This window comes from Acinonyx jubatus, chromosome X, assembly GCF_027475565.1.
Source record: "Acinonyx jubatus isolate Ajub_Pintada_27869175 chromosome X, VMU_Ajub_asm_v1.0, whole genome shotgun sequence".
NCBI lineage: Eukaryota > Metazoa > Chordata > Mammalia > Carnivora > Felidae > Acinonyx > Acinonyx jubatus.
The window spans coordinates 103922025-103941562 of record NC_069389.1 but is presented as its reverse complement, the minus strand read 5'-3'; the positions used below and the strand labels follow the sequence as shown (position 1 = coordinate 103941562).

The 19538-nt window shown below is 40.5% G+C and overlaps 1 protein-coding gene across 6 annotated transcripts in view; it reads right to left on the bottom strand.

Moving 5' to 3' along the window:
• Window positions 1–398: 398 nt before the first annotated feature.
• OCRL (OCRL inositol polyphosphate-5-phosphatase) overlaps window positions 399–19538 on the bottom strand; it is a 57054-nt gene continuing 37914 nt past the window's right edge. For 5 of the 6 annotated variants that reach the window (XM_027054198.2, XM_053201679.1, XM_027054195.2 and 2 more), the window contains 9 exons: window positions 17844–17954; window positions 17018–17183; window positions 16518–16753; window positions 8978–9001; window positions 6066–6182; window positions 5084–5168; window positions 4331–4458; window positions 3104–3215; window positions 399–2883 (listed from right to left, as the gene is read on the bottom strand). In XM_027054198.2, the coding sequence (XP_026909999.1) occupies window positions 2762–2883; window positions 3104–3215; window positions 4331–4458; window positions 5084–5168; window positions 6066–6182; window positions 8978–9001; window positions 16518–16753; window positions 17018–17183; window positions 17844–17954 (1101 nt within the window). In that variant the 3' untranslated portion in view covers window positions 399–2761. The remainder of the gene's footprint in view (window positions 2884–3103; window positions 3216–4330; window positions 4459–5083; window positions 5169–6065; window positions 6183–8977; window positions 9002–16517; window positions 16754–17017; window positions 17184–17843; window positions 17955–19538) is intronic. The other variant, XM_053201677.1, reaches the window with a different exon arrangement.

The following is a 19538-nucleotide window of genomic DNA, read 5'->3' as shown; positions in this document are numbered from 1 at the left end:
CATGTCTAAACCGCTGAGGCTATTTTGGCAAGGACAACTGGGTTCTCCCAAAATGTGTATGTTGGGGTTTGTCAGATTTCTGGGGCTGGAGTGATCATGGATCTGACCCAGTGTGATATTTACATGCATAAACAATCAACATCCTTTTTGGTAATCATGTTATTTTGTTGCCTGAATCCCTGGAGTTAAAATAAGAATCCTGGGCTGGCCTCTGGAAGCACTGTGACTTTATTAGCCTCAGAAAATAACGTGGCTTCTTCTCCCCTCCAGGGGCAAACATACCGAGCATTCTTCTATTTCTGTGTAAGACAGGAAATAACAGTACAGTCGTAGCTGTGAGGACTGCAGTCAAGTAGGATCCAGTGACCATAAGCCCCCGTTTACCAAGATCACACTGATTTTTCACACAACATATATTTATTCAGAAAAACATTTGCAATAAATTATAATAAAAAAGATGACACAAAATACAGAATCCCACTAGCAGCTTTGCTTAGTGACCAAGACATTTTTGAGAAATATAACAATTACAGAATAAGAATCAGAAAACAGTGAAAGGGAAACTAATGCAATGTCACCATATAGGTTCGAGCCATTTCTTCCCTAAAACAATAGATGTGGAGTCCTTCTCTACCAGTTGAATCTGAACTCCTTACTTCAGGAGCTATGAAATAAATAGCACATTAGAGTTATTTAGGAATCAGAGGTTGGCGTGCTGGAGTAGGCACAGTAGGGAGGCAGATTTCTTCCGTCTACTCTATTTCTGTCTCCCCTACCTAGAGATTGTCTCAAACACTTAATGCAGTGTACATCCCAGGGCCAGAGCTGGAAAAACGTAGAGGCACTAAACAAATTTAGTGCATCTGCCTGCCTTATGAGGAAAGAGTTAGGATGCTGCCTACACTCCCCACCAACCACATCCTTGATCACCCAAAGGTCCCAGGTTGGCAATATACTAGACAATGTGTCCAGGACAGGCATCTCCCTGTCTTTGTGTAACGACCTTGCCCCAGATTCTATAATCTGCCTCTATGATCACCTTCTGGCCTAGTGGAGATGGCAAAAGCATTCTGCCTATAATCTTCTATTAACTAAGTTCAATACCTAGCCTCCGACCTATCAGATCTGCAGCTGTTTGGCACAGAGAACTTAACTCCTAGTTCCATAACTCCCTATCAAGAAAGGATTTAACCAGTATATCACAGGATACATACCTTTTCTTCCCCACAGAACTCAACTTACAAGAGATGGGGGGAACTGAAGAACCATTCAGCAGTGGTGTTTCCCCTGGCTCTCTCCTTCAATGTGCTAGAAGAGTCAGGAGTCAATGCCCAAGACCAGACACAAAGCCTATACATTAGGCTCCTTGGATTTAATGTTAACAGCCAAGAATGAGTTAACTCAGGGTGGTTTTAATCAAAGAAAACCAGGAAGAAGCCAACTGCATCAGGTAGTTTTGCAGTTAGTGGCTGATGGCTGGTTTGCCAACCAACACAGAATAATTAAACAACAACAACAACAACAACAACAACAACAATGCTCCCCACAGAGCTTGAGTGAATGAAATGCTCAGACGGTTGTCTTGGTGGGAGAGAAAGGGGCTTCATTGGTCCCACTGCATAGTCTCTTTTACATAACACTGGATAAGGTGACTAGAAACCATGGGGAGCTGGTCATAGAGCCCAGAACCAGCCTTGACGGGAGAGGGGGCAACATCTACCCCCTGGTATTTCAGAAGACCAGAGAGGGGGTTCTAAGGGTTATCCACAACAGCCTTGCTGAAGGAAGGAGCAGTATCGCTGGAGAGGCCCACCTGAGATGCAGACTGCCTTTTTGACTGTGATGCAAGCATTGCTCTGGAGATGGATGTGTAAGTGGGGAACAGGTCCCACAGACAACCAGGATGAGTGCTCATGTACAATTTGAATAAAAACAGAAAAGGGATGGTAGAAAGCAGGACCTGTCAAACATGAATATTCTCACTCTTGAAACGCTCAAAGTGCTTCCACTCTGATTGTGATTCTCTCACATCAATGGGATGGCATCTCTGACAGTCCCTAAAGTTCTGCTACTCAATGTGGTTGGAGACAAGAGAATATGGTTCCACCTAGTGTTGATCCATGACACGGACAATGTTACAGAGACATACAGATGCCACTGTAGTAGAAATGCACAAATGCATGTCACAACCACAGGTAGACAGTTAACTCACTGTTGGGGACACCCGAGGAGTCACTAGCTTTACCCAGACTTCCTTTGACGTAATAGTACTAGTGGAGTGGAGTGCAAAGAGGTGATATGGGAGGGGGCCGGGAAAAAGTGCTTTAGACGAAGGACTACAGACTAGTCTGAGCTAGAGCACGTAGTACTTGCAGACCTAGAATGGGAACATCTCAGAATCTAGGCCTAGGGTGCTAAGGACAATCATGATAGCTGGCAGGAGGGCAACAAACACATCCCAGATAAAGGAGTGTAGATATAGATCTCTTGCCTGATAAAGAGAGAACACAAAAACACCAAAATATGGTACCTTTGGCTTGGCAATGTGAGTCTAAAAGTATTTTGCTGTGCAGGATATGGTAAGGGAGGGATTAGGAAACTCTTTTCCTTTTGCACTAGAAACAACTTTTTCATGCCAACAGCCTCAAAATTCTCCAACTGCCCCTTCCTGTGGCATGACTTTTCAAACCATTCTGAAATACTTAGTGCCCGAGACCTTCCGCCTCTAGAACCTTGGAGAGTAGTAAGAGGTAAAGGCTTATTAGTCTTCATCGCTCTCAAGAAACCCCAGAAGGAACTGGATAGCACGTTGACGGTCACTTGGAGTCTGTCTTGCCATGAGGTTGGGTGGAGGCCTTAGGAGAAGACTAGTGAAGAGAGTAGCTAGAGGGTGAGAGAAAGGAAAGGTAAAACCCTTTGTCAGACACAACCTAAGCAAAGCCTCAGAGACAGGAAGTGGGGGGCCAGGGGACAAGGACAATTGGAGGGAAGTAACTGCCATGTGCCTGGACGTGAAGGAAGGAACACACTGTGTACACCATACACAGACTGTCCCGACCAGCCTACCCCCACTCACGTTGCCATTCTTATGAAGCACTCTTACCGATCATGTTTTCGCTGACATTGTTGTATTTAGAGAATTTTAAGAGTTCTCGAAGGAATGCCATCAAGTAATGGAAAACATTTCTATGGCATCTTGGAAGCTGGGAAATCACCTGTTTTTTTTTTAAAAAAAGAGGGGGAAGGGTAGGCAGTGAGAACAGGTGAAGGAAGGGAGTAAGAAGAGCTTACAGCTGCCACAGAAGTAGTTTATAATCCAACCTATACAGAACCCCATTCATCTGTCACAACTTTCCTTTATTCACTCATGACTAACAGAGTACCTGCAAATAATAACTTCCAAGTCAGAAAGGTCATCCTGTTTGGCCTGTGTATACACTCAATGACCAGGCTACATGGTCATCACACAGTCACACGCACACCCCACCTCACAAGAAGGTTGGTATTAATCTGGTCTTCTCCCATCTCCTCAGACACACATCCATGGCATCTGCCAAGCTGAATGGTTTTCTCTGTAATGTCATTTAGCATGGATGGGAGCTCCTCCCAATACTCACTAGCCTGATTGAGAAGTATTCTCAGCTACTGTGCATCAAAATTATTTCAAGATTAAAAACAAACACCAAGGGGGTGCCTGGCTGGCTCAGTTGGCAGAGTGTGTGACTCTTGATCTCAGGATTGTGGGTTTGAGCCCCATGTTGTGTGTAGCCACACACTGTCTGCAGAGACGACTTAAAAATAAAATCTTAAAAAAAACACCAAGAAGACAAAAAGAAGAAAGGCTCACAAGTATCACCGACCATTCCTGGTAATGTCAGCCAGAATTCAGCTTCATAAACAATCTTCTGCCAACGTAGAGGTATCCACCCTACTCAGTAGGCCAACTAGAAAAGTGTGGCAACTATAATAGGAAATAATACAACCTAAAATTTAAGAGTCCTAACTCTCGGGGCACCTGGGTGGCACAGTTGGTTAAGTGTCCGACTTAAGCTCAGGTCATGATCTCACAGTTCATGAGTTCAAGCCCTGTGTCGGGCTCTGTACTGACAGCTCAGAGCCCAGAGCCTGCTTCGATTCTGTGTCTCCCTCTCTCTCTGCCCCTCCCCCGCTCATAAATAAATAAGTCCCAACTCTCGAAGCTGGTGTTCTGCCATGAATAACAGATCCAGACCTATCTTACCACATAGCTAGCTACACGCCTGGCTTTGCTAGATTGATTTCTCTATGGGGGAACCTACCCCAGGCACATCCTCAGAGCAGTAAAACTCACCTGTCGACAGTTCTGGGGATCCTGAGCAGAGTCAAGGCATCGCTGATACAGCTCATAACAGATGACGGGTTCTGGCAGGGCCTCCAGGAAAATGAGCAGTGCTTCAGCCACAGAGTGATTACTGCCAGCTGTATCAACTTAAGTCAAGGGAAAGAGGCTCTAGGAAAAAGGCCACACAGAGACCTGATTTGCTTCCTTCCTCCAACCCCCTCAGGGACAGTTTCCTTCCTGTTATTCAGGGCACATTGATCCTAACTGGGGTTTGATATTTTATTGGTCCAGGTATGCTGCAGCTGAGTTGTTACAGAATTGATCAAAGACTCTTGGGAGGTTTGGCTCAACTTGAGAGTCAGGGGAATGTGGCATGCAGAATGATGTTCACACTTGATCAGTCCTTGAAACTAGTCCCCAGTGTTTCCCATTCTCTTTTATGTCCTAGTGACAACATACATGGTGGCAGGAGTGATCAAAAGCCTGAAGCAGAACAGTACCAGTGCTGTGGGTCTTATGCTCCATGTTTATTAAAAGTTGTTGTTACCTACCCCTTTATTCCTTTCAGTAAGAGTCTGATACAGAGAGAAGTCAAAAGTTCCTGAAAGGAATTGAAAAACAACTGCAGACTTGATGATTACCTTATAATAGATGACAGTCAGAGAGAAAGTACAGATGGAAACACAAAAATCAAATGTAGGAGGGAAGAAAAGTTTGGTCAAGAATTCATCCAGCTTCCTAAGCCTTTGTCAAAAAGGATACGGATTGTCTCGGGAATGCTAGTATCCAGACAATCAATGATCTGCTGTAACTCCTCCTGCATTCCAGGGGTTTGGAACAGATCCTCCTACCAAAGACATGACAATAAATGGAACAAGGCAAGATAATCAGCCCTAAGGATCTGAAGTCCATCCAGGGATCAAGAGAGTGACAATGCAAATGGAAGTGTAAGGTGCATACTCGTGATTAGGAATGGAGGTGTGACAATGGCATCTTTTCCCTTTATCATCTGTATAATCCGTGTGAAATTTTACTTCAAACCAGAAAATGATCTCCACAGGTTTTAGCTTATACCTGATATGGCAGAGGACTAGATGGCTACAGTGGGAGACCAGATGTTTCCACTTCTAGCTTCCTGACAAGTAGAAGGCAGAGTCCAAACAGCTGAACCACAGTTAAATACTGAACTTAGGGAATGCTAGGGCAGCAGTAAATGGCATGCCCATACCAAACCTTGCTTTTGAGTTCTATTACACTTCAGTAGGTAAAAAAATGTTTTCCTTCAATTTAGTCCCAAGAAATTTCTCTTTTTGGGTAATTGGCTTGGGGGTAGCTAATATTTTAGATAGGATTAAAAAATGAAAATCAAATTCAAGAAATGGGCTTGAAGTATTAGAAGTACAGAAATGGGCTTTGGACTTTAAAATCTGCAATGCCTATGTGAGACGGGAAACATGCATTATAGACCGAGGTACACAGTGGTCCAGGGGAAATTGTGTGTAGCCAGGAGATAGGCATGCTCAGTTTGGGCCTGGCTCCACCATTACACTTACACTGTGGTCTTAACTAAATCACTTAGTTTGTATGCTTCCATTGTCATATCTGTAAATACGGATACTTCCATCTGCCCAGACGATCTGACAGTGCTATTCTGTGAAGGTAGCTTGCAAAAGTTACAAGCACAATACCAACAGGAGGTATCACATACCTTCCAAAGTTGTAGGGTAGGCCCATAGTCACTTACCTGGTGGCAGGCATATTTGAACAAGTGATCTACCAGAAGCCAGATCTCCTTGGGGACCTGAAGGGGTCTCTCACTGGCACCTTCATCCAAGGGAACCATCTGCAGAAGGGATTTCTCCTAATAGATGAAAAAGGAAGAGAATCAAAGCGGTCTCAATAAAAACATGTATGTAACTTGATGTCCTCCAGATTCTGCTTATGTAAGTACAATTTCATCTTCATCTCTTAAGATTTTTCATTTTTTCTCACTGGGGTCACTCCTGGTCAGAAGGCACTTGATACTGATTCCCACAGTTAAAGAATCTCATTTTCTAGATGCTTAACAGGTAAGCATTCCATTTGGGTTCATTATGTTTATCACTGGATGCCCTGTGTGTGGTAAATCCTCTCAAGGGTGACACGGAGAGCCAGCGCTGTAGCAGTACAGTCACGGCAGAGTGCACATACCAACTGAGACTTGTGGGCCATTAAATTACAATGGTCAACACAGTACTTTGGAAGAGCAGCATCTACTTAGGTTTTTGGTGACTTTTAACTTCTGATTCTTTCAGGTCTTACCACAAAATTACAGTTTTCATTGCTGATTTAAATGAGGCTCTCTGGTCCACAGAAATTAAAGACAATTCTCCACATTACACCTACATTCATGAATATTTCAGCCTCAATAGAAGGCCTAATCTTAAGGCACTAAACTCATAGCCCTTAAGATCCAAAAATAGTAAACCGAATACAGCATACCAAGAGCCAAAAATACTGTGAAAAGTTCCAGGTTTGAGTCCAGAAGTTATTCTTTATATTAATAACTCAGCAGATTTCTCAAGGCTGTGACCCCTTTCACTTTTCTACTTTCTGTTAGATTCTCCTGAAAGAATCTAAGAGAAAAACCCAAAAGTGACAACTAAACCTGAACTTGGAAATGGCTGGGGACATAAACTCAGTTATCTTGTGTTTATATAGTCAAATATAAATTATATCAAAAAGGTGTTTGAAATAGATTAAGTCCTTGAGGGCAGCCTTCAGAAAAATTCTAGTGGAGAAAACAGTAACCAATTCTTTGCATCTTCCCCCCTTCTCCAGCTTGAGGTTATAAATTGTGTACTTTCAACTTTAGGAAATTCTGTAAATTCTAGCCCAACCCCAGCCATGTTGCTTTATGGGAAAGAAAAGCGTTTTACGACTTCCAAAGACTGTGTACACTAGAGCAGAGATGAGGGCTCTGCTTAACACTATGTTCTTCAACCAGCACTGCTGACGTTTTAAAGCTGTTTTACCTTTCTAAGAGAATGAGGAAGAGAAAAGAGCATGACAGTTGGTTACCATTTAAAATCTATTTTCTTCACATCCATTTTGCCTTCTTTCTTTCTTTCTTTCTTTCTTTCTTTCTTTCTTTCTCTCTCTCTCTCTCTCTTTCCTTCCTTCCTTCCTTCCTTCCTTCCTTCCTTCCTTCCCTCCCTCCCTCCCTGGGAGTCTATCACTTGATATTCATGCTCCCTGTGGCTGCCAGAACTTTATCAGGGGCTCATCCACTAACTTCTTTCTAGTTGCAAGTATTAAATCCAGGTATCCACATGGTATCTGAATCAAAACACTGTCCATAATGCACTCTGCTCATTTTCTGAACCAAATGCAACATATGTACAGATTTAGCAGATGCCTCCAAACTTACCATATATAAATTATTCAGCACTGATTCATGTACTTTTTAAAAAATCTGACATCCAACTGGTGCTTTTCCTGTACTAAGGCATTAAGGCGACACAAGGCACTGTCCGCGATGAAAAGACAACATGGCCTGCTATTAACAAGGAAAGGCCGGGAAGCAGAACTGTCTCAACCCTTAGTGGTTTAAAAAGGTTAATAAAATGTCAGTAGGTTATATACATCATACACTATCTATTTTCAAATTCATGCGTGATAACATGAAATGTCAGACGTGTGTCTCTGAAGTTTAGAGAAAGATCATGCACAAGAAATAGTACTTTCTCAAAAGTCCACAAATTATCCTGATAACTTTAATTTTCAAAGGGAAATAAAGCACACTTTGAAACCTTAGCGCTAATAATTAATGCAGAAAAACAGTACACCATTTCCACCATCAAAATGCATTAAACTGCATCAAATGGGGAGATGGTGTTAGCTGCTGTGTGACACCGCTTTAAGAATGGTTTTCAAGCCCACATTTCTCTATGTGATAGCCCTGTGTGGAGCCAGACAACCTCCAGCTTGAAGATAGAAGTGGCAAAGCACTACAGGAGCCCTTTACTAGGTTCCTTGACTGAGTATTCAGGAGATGTGGGTTCTAGTGCCCTCTGCCCCACACCCCTGATACCAGGAGTAGTATGACTTTAGTGAGTTTTTCAACCTTGGGCCTTGGTTGTCTTATCTATTAGAATGGGGAAAATTACCCTGTCTGAAGGCAGAGAGCTACACCAGATAATCCCTCATGGTCTTGTTCAGCTCTATAATTCTATTCTACACTCTTTCTTAACCATATAACTGCATTCTTTTGGTAATTAATGACTACTGTCACCAACCCCAAATCACTCTTAATACAACACAAATCCACTTCTGCTTTTATTATCATTGGAAATGGAGGACAGCTGAATGGTACCCTGCTCCACCTCATGAGCTTTCACATATATCAAGACAGCTCTTTAGTTACTTCTCATTTTAAAAATACAAATTTGGAAACTTGACTCCTATTGCTTTTATGTACTGGGTCTCAATGACCACCAGTGCAGTAAATATCTTTTCTATACTTCAGACACACTTAAAAACAGCTGGCAGGACTTTGGTGGATTCTCATGGAATCAGAGGTCTCTGATATGGGAAAGATTAGGGACAAATTCCAGGGACCACAGTTAAGTGTTAATTAAGCACAGGAAGCACATAACCACCAATGGATTGTATTACCTTTTCTAGGAAGCTGTCTTCTTCCTGAGAGCAGAGCAGGAAAAGATAGTCATTGACAGACAGAAATCAGAATTAATTTACAGAATTAGAAACAGATCAGTATTATTAGAACTCGCTATCTTGCTAGATGTATATACTTTAAACAGCTTTAAATTTTTCAAATAAATCATTGTTGTTGAAAATGGAGTTATGTTCTCTCTACATGCAAAGTTCTCTATTGTACATATTAAACGTTCATGTGGTTTATTGAGATTATCACTCAAGAAACATACATGTGCAGTTCTAGACTTTTGTGTCCTTTGGCAGCTTCCAGCTGACCTGGCCAAATGCCCAGTGATGGCTCCTTTCCACATGCTGCCTGGAGGCAGGCCCTGCTGCTATACTATGCGGCTTCCTAAGTCATCCTAATGCCACTTGATGCACGAATTTGGTTGTGAGTCTGACAGTGGCCATTCAGAAGGAGACAATTGGCTTCTCCCCTCTCCCTGCCATTCCTTTCACCCTAAGCAGTATCCCACACTCTTTTCCCTCGCCATGTACCTACTCCCCTCCTCAAAGGCCCCTAAACTCCCCAAATATGGAGGTCCCTCTGAAATGTAAATTTATTTCATTTCAGACCTTTGTGGACCAGAAGACCCATAATTATCCCTATTGTGATTTCTTGTATGATATAAGAGAAAAAAGAGAAGCAAGGGAGAGGGAAGAAGGTTAATTGGCTCTGTCTTCTGTGCTCTTATTATAATCCAATAACAAGAGCAACAATAACTACTGCCACCACTTAGGGAGCACCTGCCATGTACTGGAAACTGTAAAGTACTTGTATACAATGTCATTTAGTCTGCACAAGTGTGCACAGTAGATATTATTCCCATTTTACAGATGGGGAAACTGAGGCTCTACCAGGTTAAATTATTTGCCCAAGGTCATACTATTAGGTATTAAGTGGCAGGTACAGGATTAGAACTCAGGCCTGACTGACTCTATAGTCATTACCACTATTGTCCCCTAGACAACTCAAAAAATACAATCTAGCTGCTTCCTGGGCAGAGAGGCAAGGCAGGGCAAGGCTGTGAAAAAGACAGTGAGAAACAAAGCACCATGGTTAGTGGAGACGGTACAGAAACTAGTGGTAGACAGTCCTGGGTAAAATCTTTGTTCTGCCTCCTATTAATTTTGTACAGACCTTAGGCAAGTTACTAAACTTTATAAAGCCTCAGTTTCTTCATCTCCAAAACAGGGATAATGATATTTACTTTGTAGGACAAGGAAACAGCCTAAAATCCAGGCATGTTGGGACACTGGTGGTGCAGTATGCCAGCACCTCCCCACCAACTCCCAGCTGGAATCCTGCCAACGCTGCCACAGGCCACCAAGAACCTGAGTATAAATCACACGTCTCATGTCTGATAGTAAAAGGGGGAGTCCCGATCTTACTATGAGAGATGTGCAGGAGGCTGGAGGTGGGGGAGTGTGTGCTCCCTGATGTTCCAAATAGAATGCTAAATACATTTCCCCCAAATGACTTTTATATATATGGTGGATAGGTTTTTAGTATTATTAGATACATTATGGATTAAACAGGCTCTTATAGGTTTACCTAGACTTTTAAATACCACATATAAATCGGGCTAAAAATAATCAGAGTAATATTGTCTTATGAAGTATGCAGTATTAATAGTATTGTAATTACTTTATTTTTTTAATTTAAAAGTTAAATTCTGAATGCCAAACATCTAATTTAACACAATTTTGGAGCACAACCTTTCTTTAAATTTAGGACTACTTATTAAGAAATAGTAGAACTAGCCTAACAGACTTCTCTATTTTTCCTCCCATGAATACATGCCACATGATACGATGAGTAAAACTAGGCAGAGTTTTTATACACTAACCTGTCAAACCAGGTCCTCAAAGCAGTTTTCTTTGAGCAGTGCAAGGCATGCCTTTGGGGGGTGTAGTGGGGGGTGGATGAGAAAGGAGGCTACACAGAAGGGAATGATATGGTCCCTGATTTGGGTATGCAATTGATTTGGGGTAAGAAATCCCAGAATTTATAGCCTGATATTGTTATAATTCACAGATAGGAGTTCTCAATAAACGGTTAATATGAAAAACAAACAAAGGGGTTCAAAAGAAGGAGATGGCTTTAGGCTGGGGCTGTCAGGGGACTTTTCACAATGGAGATGGGACCTAACTAGCCCTTAAAAGATTCATAGGATTTTAAAGAGTAGAGATGGGGTGAGGACACTACAAGTGGAAGGGGCAAAAATAAGCAAAGATTCAGAGAAGGTAAATCCCAAGGTGGGTGTAGGGAAAAGTTGGTCATCTGTTCTGCAGACAGCATGGGAGGATGTTGAGAAAAATAGTGGGAAATAAGTATGAAAAGGAATGTTAAAGTCAGACTTTTGGTGAACTTGAATGACAGGTAAAGCAATTTGGATTGTATTTAGTAGGCATGGGCAGGCCACGGACTACCTTTAAGCAAGGAAGTGATAGGCCCCAAAGCTGTATTATAGAAAGATCAGTCTGACAGCCCTGAAGAGGAAAAATGAATGAGCAGCGATAGAGGCAAAAGGGATTGTTAAGAGGTTATCAAGGTAGATCAAAAAGGAGCAAGTAAACACTTTAACTAATTATGGGAAAACTATATTTTTTTAAATAAATAGATAAAAGAGAAAATTCTGAAAGAAGAATCAAAAGGACTTTGATTAGATATTGGTGGGGCAGCACATTTATACTGAGAGTTTACCTCTCTGGCTACAGGCATATAGTAGATGTAAATAACTTATTTCAATACTAGGCTCAATTCTGCAAACAGAAACACTACTTAGCCTCCACTGATAAACAGCATACTCCTAAGGTAGTTCTAAGGTTGCTTATAATCACTTAGTTCAACTGACCTGTCCTCTCTCTACAAAAGGCTATGCATTGATTACATTTAAAATGTTTTAATGTTTATTCATTTTTGATTGAGAGAAAGAGAGAATGAGAATGAGTGGGGGAGGGGCAGAGAGGGAGAGAGAGACACAAAATCCGAAGCAGGCTCCAGGCTCTGAGCTATCAGCACAGAGACCGACGTGGGGCTCAAACTCATGAGCAGTAAGATCACGACCTGAGCTGAAGTCAGACAGCCACCTAGGTGCCCCTGCATTGATTACATTTAAAAAGGAAACCTAATTCAGATTCCCTAGTGGGGCAACATTGGCATGCTACAAATGCACTGCAAATCATTCTTCACTCCAACACTCATCCCTAGAGGAATTTTGCCAGTAGTAAATGTAGCTAAGATAATGTTAAAGAGTCATTTAGAGGCAGATTCAAATTTAAAAATAAATAGCAAATGGGTGCCTGGGTGGCTCAGTCCATTAAGTGCCCAACTCTTGATTTCAGTTCAGGTCATCATCTCATGGTTCATGAGTTCAAGCCCTACGTCGTGCTCTGCACTGACAGCACAGACCCTATTTGGGATTCTCGCTCTCCCTCTCTCTGCCCCTCCCTTCCTTATGCGTTCTCTCAAAAATAAACTTTAACAGGGGCACCTGGGTGGCGCAGTCGGTTAAGCGTCCGACTTCAGCCAGGTCACGATCTCGCGGTCCGTGAGTTCGAGCCCCGCGTCGGGCTCTGGGCTGATGGCTCAGAGCCTGGAGCCTGTTTCTGATTCTGTGTCTCCCTCTCTCTCTGCCCCTCCCCCGTTCATGCTCTGTCTCTCTCTGTCCCAAAAATAAATAAACGTTGAAAAAAAAATTAAAAAAAAAAAACTTTAACAATAAAAAATAAAAGAAAATAAAAAGCAGAAAACTGAATGTATATCGAAGTTCTAGAAAGGATTAATTAAAATGAATATAAAAAGAAGAAACACAAACCATATACCTAACAGGATAAGAAATGAGTGGTTGATCAGTAAGACGAAGTAAACACCTAATGAAAAGATCACTGGGGACGAACTAATCACCAAACCATTATTCTTATTATTTCAACTTTGATATTGTTCTAATAAACACGTCCCCAAGAAAATATAGTCTGTCCATTCATCCTTCAACATTTTTTGTCTCCGTATCTACGAGAAAACCTTTAACCATATCTGGCAAGTTCAAACCTGGTCTGTCCATTAGCCCACTCTATAAGCAAGACCAAGCTGTTCCTCCAAATATGTCAATTTACAACCTCATACTACCCATAAAAGTCTTGTGATAGTTGTAGATGCCCTCTGCTCCAGCATAAACTCATCTGTTGACTTCAAGACTTTCTATTCCCTGCTCCCAACCTACCCAACCAGCCTCACATACTCTTTTCTTTAATCTTCACTCTTCCCAGGGATATCTCTTTTTTTAAGTTTATTTATCTATTTTGAGAGAGAAAGAGAGAGAGAGAGAGAGAGAGAGAGCAAGCATACACATGCACAAATGCGGGAAGGGCAGAGAGAGAGAATCCCAAGCAGGCTCTGTACTGTCAGCACAGAGCCTAACTCAGGGCTTGACCTCACCAACTGTGAGATCATGACCTAAGCTGAAATCAAGAGTTGGATGATTACCTGATTGAGCCACCCAGGTGCCCCTTCCCAGGGAAATCTTATAATTTTTCATATGTGGTCTTTTTGCTTTCACCTTTTTTTTTAAAGTAGGCTCAATGCTCTGCATGGAGCCCAACATGGGGCTTGAACCCATGACCCTGAGATCAAGACCTGAGCTGAGATCATGAGTTGGATGCTTAACTGACTGAGCCACCTAGGTGCCTCTGCTTTTACCTTCTAGCATTTATCCATGATGTCCCTTACATCTGGGAGACATGCTCACCCAATAATGTTAATACATATTTCTTGAATACTTGGACTTAACTCAAAATACTTGTATCATGAACCCCAAATCACTTTTCTAGTCAATTTTATTCTTATGTGCTGAACTTGTTTCTAGTTATATTAATGTTACATGAATCAAATATGCATTAAAGCCAAAATAAGCTGGTTCTGAGATTGATTTTTATAGAAATTAGCTGGTTAATCAATAAGCTTTTATAACATATAAGGCTTGAGCAAACAGCACAGGAAAGGAATCTATTATTAATACAAATTACAAGCTCCACAAGTCTCATTACAAATGCCTTTCCAAAATATTGACTTACCAAATACACTGGACATTAACCAGTAAAAGTAGCTAATGTTTAGAGTATCTCTAACCAAATTCCCTATTAACCTTGATTTATAATTTAGCCATATTGTATATATAAGTAAACTTTCATCACCACTAAATTTCAGGAACCTACATAAACTCCATAATACTTTGTATTCAATGTGTAATGAATAAATATTGATGATTATATGCTAGTTAATAAACTAAAAAATTTTATCTTTATTCTGGAAAAGAATAAAGATAATTACAAACAAATTTTCCTCTGTCTGTCACTTGTGCTAATTCCAACTATTCTAGTAGTGGCAAATTCACTATCATTGAGAAGGGCAAGAAGAATGAAAAGGGTTTATGCCAGTATTTCATTCCACATTTGGTGGGAAGAGGGTATGGCACAAGAATCTTTCTGAAACAGTACAAGGAAACTCAACATAGGCACTGAACTCATTTCTGGTTTCACCAAAATTTTAGAGTAAATAATACAATAGAAGATAATGGGTATCATTATTAATAGCATCATCTGATAGGATGTGAAATATCAGGTTTGTCTTGGAACAAATATAAACAAATACAATAAAGCATTGCAGAAGGTCAAAATCAAATCAAAATACAGTGGGAAGATATTACAAATGGGGTACAGATAATTTTAGACTTCAGCTCAGGTCATGATCTCATGTTTCCTGTGTTCAAGCCCCGCATTGGGTTTTGCGCTGACAGCTCAGAGCCTGGAGACTACATTGGATTCTGTGTCTCCCTTGCTCTCTGCCCCTCCCCTGCTCATGCTCGCTCTCTCTCAAAAATAAATAAACATTTTTAAAAATTTTTCAAAAAAGAGAGGCAGAGTAAGGTGTTCACCAGTGAAGTGACATATCACTACTTAATTTCAGATGTTACAGCAAAAAAAAAAAAAAAACAAGAACAAAAAAACAAAAAACAAAAAAAAATGCCTATTTTATGTAAGGCATGTGGGGGTTCATTGTACTGTCCTTCCCATTTTTCTGTACATCTGCCACTTTCATAATTAAACGTTGGGAAAAAGAAAGCTGGGAAATGATATTTAGGATGGAAGGAAGGGGGCAGGGAAAAAAATGGGAAACTTCATTTAGAATATATCCTAAACAGTAAAATACGAAATTGGAAAGACAGAATATGGTGGTAAAAGGAAAAAAACAATATCATAAAAAAATAAGAGAATGTAAGGATGTAAATTTCTGAAGAAAATGGTTCTCTCTCAAACAGAGGTAATACACCCAGTTATGAGGGCTCTAGGGAAACAAGTATAATTCCAAGAAAGAATGCTGGGACTGGACTCAAGTGTTTTAATCTGCCATCTGAGTCATAGCTAAAACAATTCCATGGCAACAGAACAGATCACACAGGCCAGCAGTCTGCCCGCTGGTCTAGCCCTCCTTGCTAGATGATAACATCACTGCTCTGGTGAGGCTAAAGAACATCAACATGAATACTAATAGTAGTGATAAAGTATGGCTGCCACATCACCTCATTTTTCTTGGTAAAAGACCAAAAGCATGCTTTTACAGCCCAAAGAGGTCTGCACACAAATCCGGCAATATTTTTATTTAGAAGAAAAGTTCTTAACAGGATGAACTTGTTACTACATCAATTTACATTATGGAAGGTAGTAAGCATTTCCTATATAAGAACACTGCTATTATAGTTTGGTGTCAGGGAAGGGAAATCCTACTGCTTCCCTTTCTTGAGTCCCATTAAACATGCAGCAAACTTCAGTGTACATTATAATCATGTGGGATGCTGATAAAATGCAGGTTCCTAAGCCCTGCACACCGAGACTGTCCTCCCATTGCCAGAGGTGAACGGAGGGAAGAATCTGTACTTGTTCAAGGACCCCCAGGGATTCCGAGGTTCATTTACAGGTCTGGGCTGCAACATGCAGCCAAGTTTGGGATTAGATATGATGATACAAGTAAGGAATTACCAAACTGGGAATGAGAAAGTCTGGGGGACAGATTCGTTGCTAACTTATTCCACTTTGGGAAAGTTATTGTCTCATGCCTCAGTTTTCTCATGTGTTTAATGAGGATAATACTGCCCCCCCCCAACTTACTGGACCTCACACACATGCTAATTTATACAAAAGTAACTTAAATTATGAAGAGCATAACAAATAAGCATTAGATCTTTAAGAAGGGAGTCTTTAATCTAATTCAGTGAACACAGTATTATATATTCCTGACAAGAGCCAATTACAGATTACTCTCTCTTTTTTGAGACTTAATCTAATGAAAGTAGTGCTAGAGTAAAGTGACATTCTTGTTCTTATCACTTGACAATTCCCCCAACCCCAGCAAAAGAGAAAGCCTAGAGACAATGAGGACATCACTTAAGTATTGTGAAAATTATATCTAGAGGAGGTTCTGTCTTAGGATGTTTCTTACCAAGTCTATGAGTTTGGTTACAGGCACTTCTCGGATTGGTCTTTTCATTCGGCACAAAGCCTCTAAGGATGTACCAAAGCAACTTGGGAGGTAATTTCCACTAATGGTCAAGAAGTAATCTTTGCCTCGATCCAGGTGAAGGACTAGAATATCTTCAATCTTATCTTCCCCTGAGTTCAGAATGGTCACAGAGTCTTTGCTGACATACACATCAAGGGAAATGTCCACGGTCTCATCTGAAATATAAGAAATGACACATGGTAACAGAAACTTATGGTGGAAAAGTGAAAGGAGATGAAAACCAACAGAAGAAGCGTCCTCTAAAAAGTCATCAGGTGATGAAGGAGAGACTAGACACGCAAAAGAGATCTCCCCAATATAATGACAGTAAAGGTAAGAGACATGTGGTTAGAAAACATGAAGTTAAACAGAGGGAGGGGGTGGGAGCCAGGGGGAGAGGATGCATTGCAAGCAGAGACAATGGTAAAGGGACAACTCACTTGGCTCCAAGTAGCCCTCAAAAGGTTCAGCCCGAAGCCATGGTTTGCAGTACTGGCTGTCATTAAGTTTAGGGATGAAAGAAAAATGGCAGGGAACCTGTCCATTGTTGCTGATCTGGAACTTCTCCTTTTGTAGTTGCCGAAACTTCACATTCTCAAACACAAACTGGGGAATAACAGACAGACACAAACATGCATCACTAGTAGGGGAAGTCAGTCAGTTGGATTATTCCATAGGGAATATGAATAAAGAATAAGGTAATTATTATTGACCAGGTGTACAACTATTGTCTGTACGCCTTCACTGACTGAGCTGGCTGTATGCCACGTCCTCTCATTTGTTATTCTACTCACACCAGCAGAAGAGGAATTAGGCAGCTCTTGCTACTTCTCTGGACTACTCTGATTATTCCTGAGATCCTAAGAGGATAACCCAACCTTGGGTCAGGGCATTCATCCCATGACCAAATCCTGGTTCCTGAGATATGAATTAACCAGCAGCTCTGAAATACTAAGTAAGAAAAGCTAAGATCTGAGGGCTTACTTTGTGCTGGGCACAGTTTTAAGAGCTTCACATGTACTAACTCATGTAATCCTCACAACCACCCCTTTAACCAGAAAAGGAAAGTGTGGCTCTGAGAGAGTTAGACATGCGCCTCTGGTCATACATCTACTAAATGACAGTGCTGGAATCAGCATGGAGGCAGTTTGACTTCAACACACATGGTTTTCACCACTTTGTTGTGTTGCCTTCTCTAATAAACATGCTTTCCCCTGCGCTGACCATGATGGGCAGTGCATGGGGAAGCCATGTATTTTTGCTCACCTCCCTCCTGCTGAGCTCCAAGGAAGGAAGGAAGTCATTTTCCATTCTGTCCATGATGCGTACAATATCTTCAAACACTTTCCGATACCTCCGTTCATCCACAACCTTCACCTGAAAGAAAGTAAACCCTCTTTTTCAGTCTTACATGCTCCTAGCTCATCTTCCTTTGAGATTACCTAACAATTTAAAAGGCGTTGTTACAGCAATCATTTAAAATAAAATGTGGTGCAAACAACATCTTCAAACACTTTCTGAAATATCACTCCATCCACAACTTTTACCTCAAAGAAAACAGATCCTTATTTTAGTCTTGTGTGCTGTCAGCTTGAATCTCTAAAAGTCTAACAATTTTTTAAACATCACTAAAACAAATATAAATTAAACTAAGCATTTCAGCACTACACACTTTATGGTAAAGGTAAGGTTAATTGGTTAACTTCCTGAAAAAGTTAAACCTCTGTGCTAAAAAGCTTGGCAGTAAAAAAAATAATAATAATAAATAAATAAATAAACAAACAAACAAACAAATAAATAAATAAAAAGCTTGGCAGTAATATTTGGGAAGAATATTTTCTTGCTCCATTGTTAAGTTATTTGGTGTTGGGGGAAATGTGACAATTATGGTAAAAATTATTTCCTGCATTGCACAAATTAAGTGTCAAAACATACCTACTACTGTTTCTAACAATGATCACAAAGCGCTGAAACAGCAGAAAAATGATTAAAGCATTTAATTCTATTAGCTGCTATGCGCAATGCCAAGAATCATAATGTCAGTGCATTATATCATTATATAATGATAAAGGTACGTTAGTAAACAGATCCTATGGTTATTTTAGAGAAGAGCCAATACAAAATGCCCTAGATTAGGGTAAAAAAAGCATGACAAACAAATCATCTTGACTAATATATCAAAAAATTTTCCCATCTGACACAGCACTTTCAGCTTCCTGAAATAGCTTCGGGTTTTTTTCACTATTAAACTTCATACAAATCAATGCCAAAAATGAACATAATTAACATAGCATTTTAACTTATTGAGGTTGCAGCTTCTTTTTAGAAAGAAAACTTCACAGATTCCATGTTGAGGGAAAAAAAAAGGACTGATGCATGTAGCAGAGGTTGTAAATCAAATATTGAAAATAAAAGCATCAAAGCTGAGCCAAAGATCTCAACGACTGGGAAGGTTTTTACATGTCTAAGCCATAACTCTTAGAGAACTGAGGCCCAAGCAATTGCTAGTGTCACCAGGGTCCATACTATAGTGTTAAGAGAAATTTTATATATTTTTAATATTTTTATAAAATTTTGCAACTTCTTATTTCATAAAGTATTTTATGTGTGTCATCTTTTCACAACAACCAGCCAGGCTACCAAAGGAAGGATTATTCTTCTGATCCTTGAGAATATCAAGATACAAAAAGATCAGCTAAATTGCTCACTGCCACAGTTGTATCCACAATTGTATCCAATTGTTGTATCTGGACCTCTAGTGTAAGATCCTTTCCAAAATACCAGGTACGCAACAGGATTAATTCACGTAGGTCTTAAAAAATGCAGATGCCTTGGCCTACTGCATTTTTTAAAAAGATCTCTAGGCAATTTCTCTGTCCACCAAAGTCTGAGAACCAATGCAACAGATCCCATTACCAAGTACAGGGGTGAAAACCATATCTCAGCTAGCCCACAGCAAGT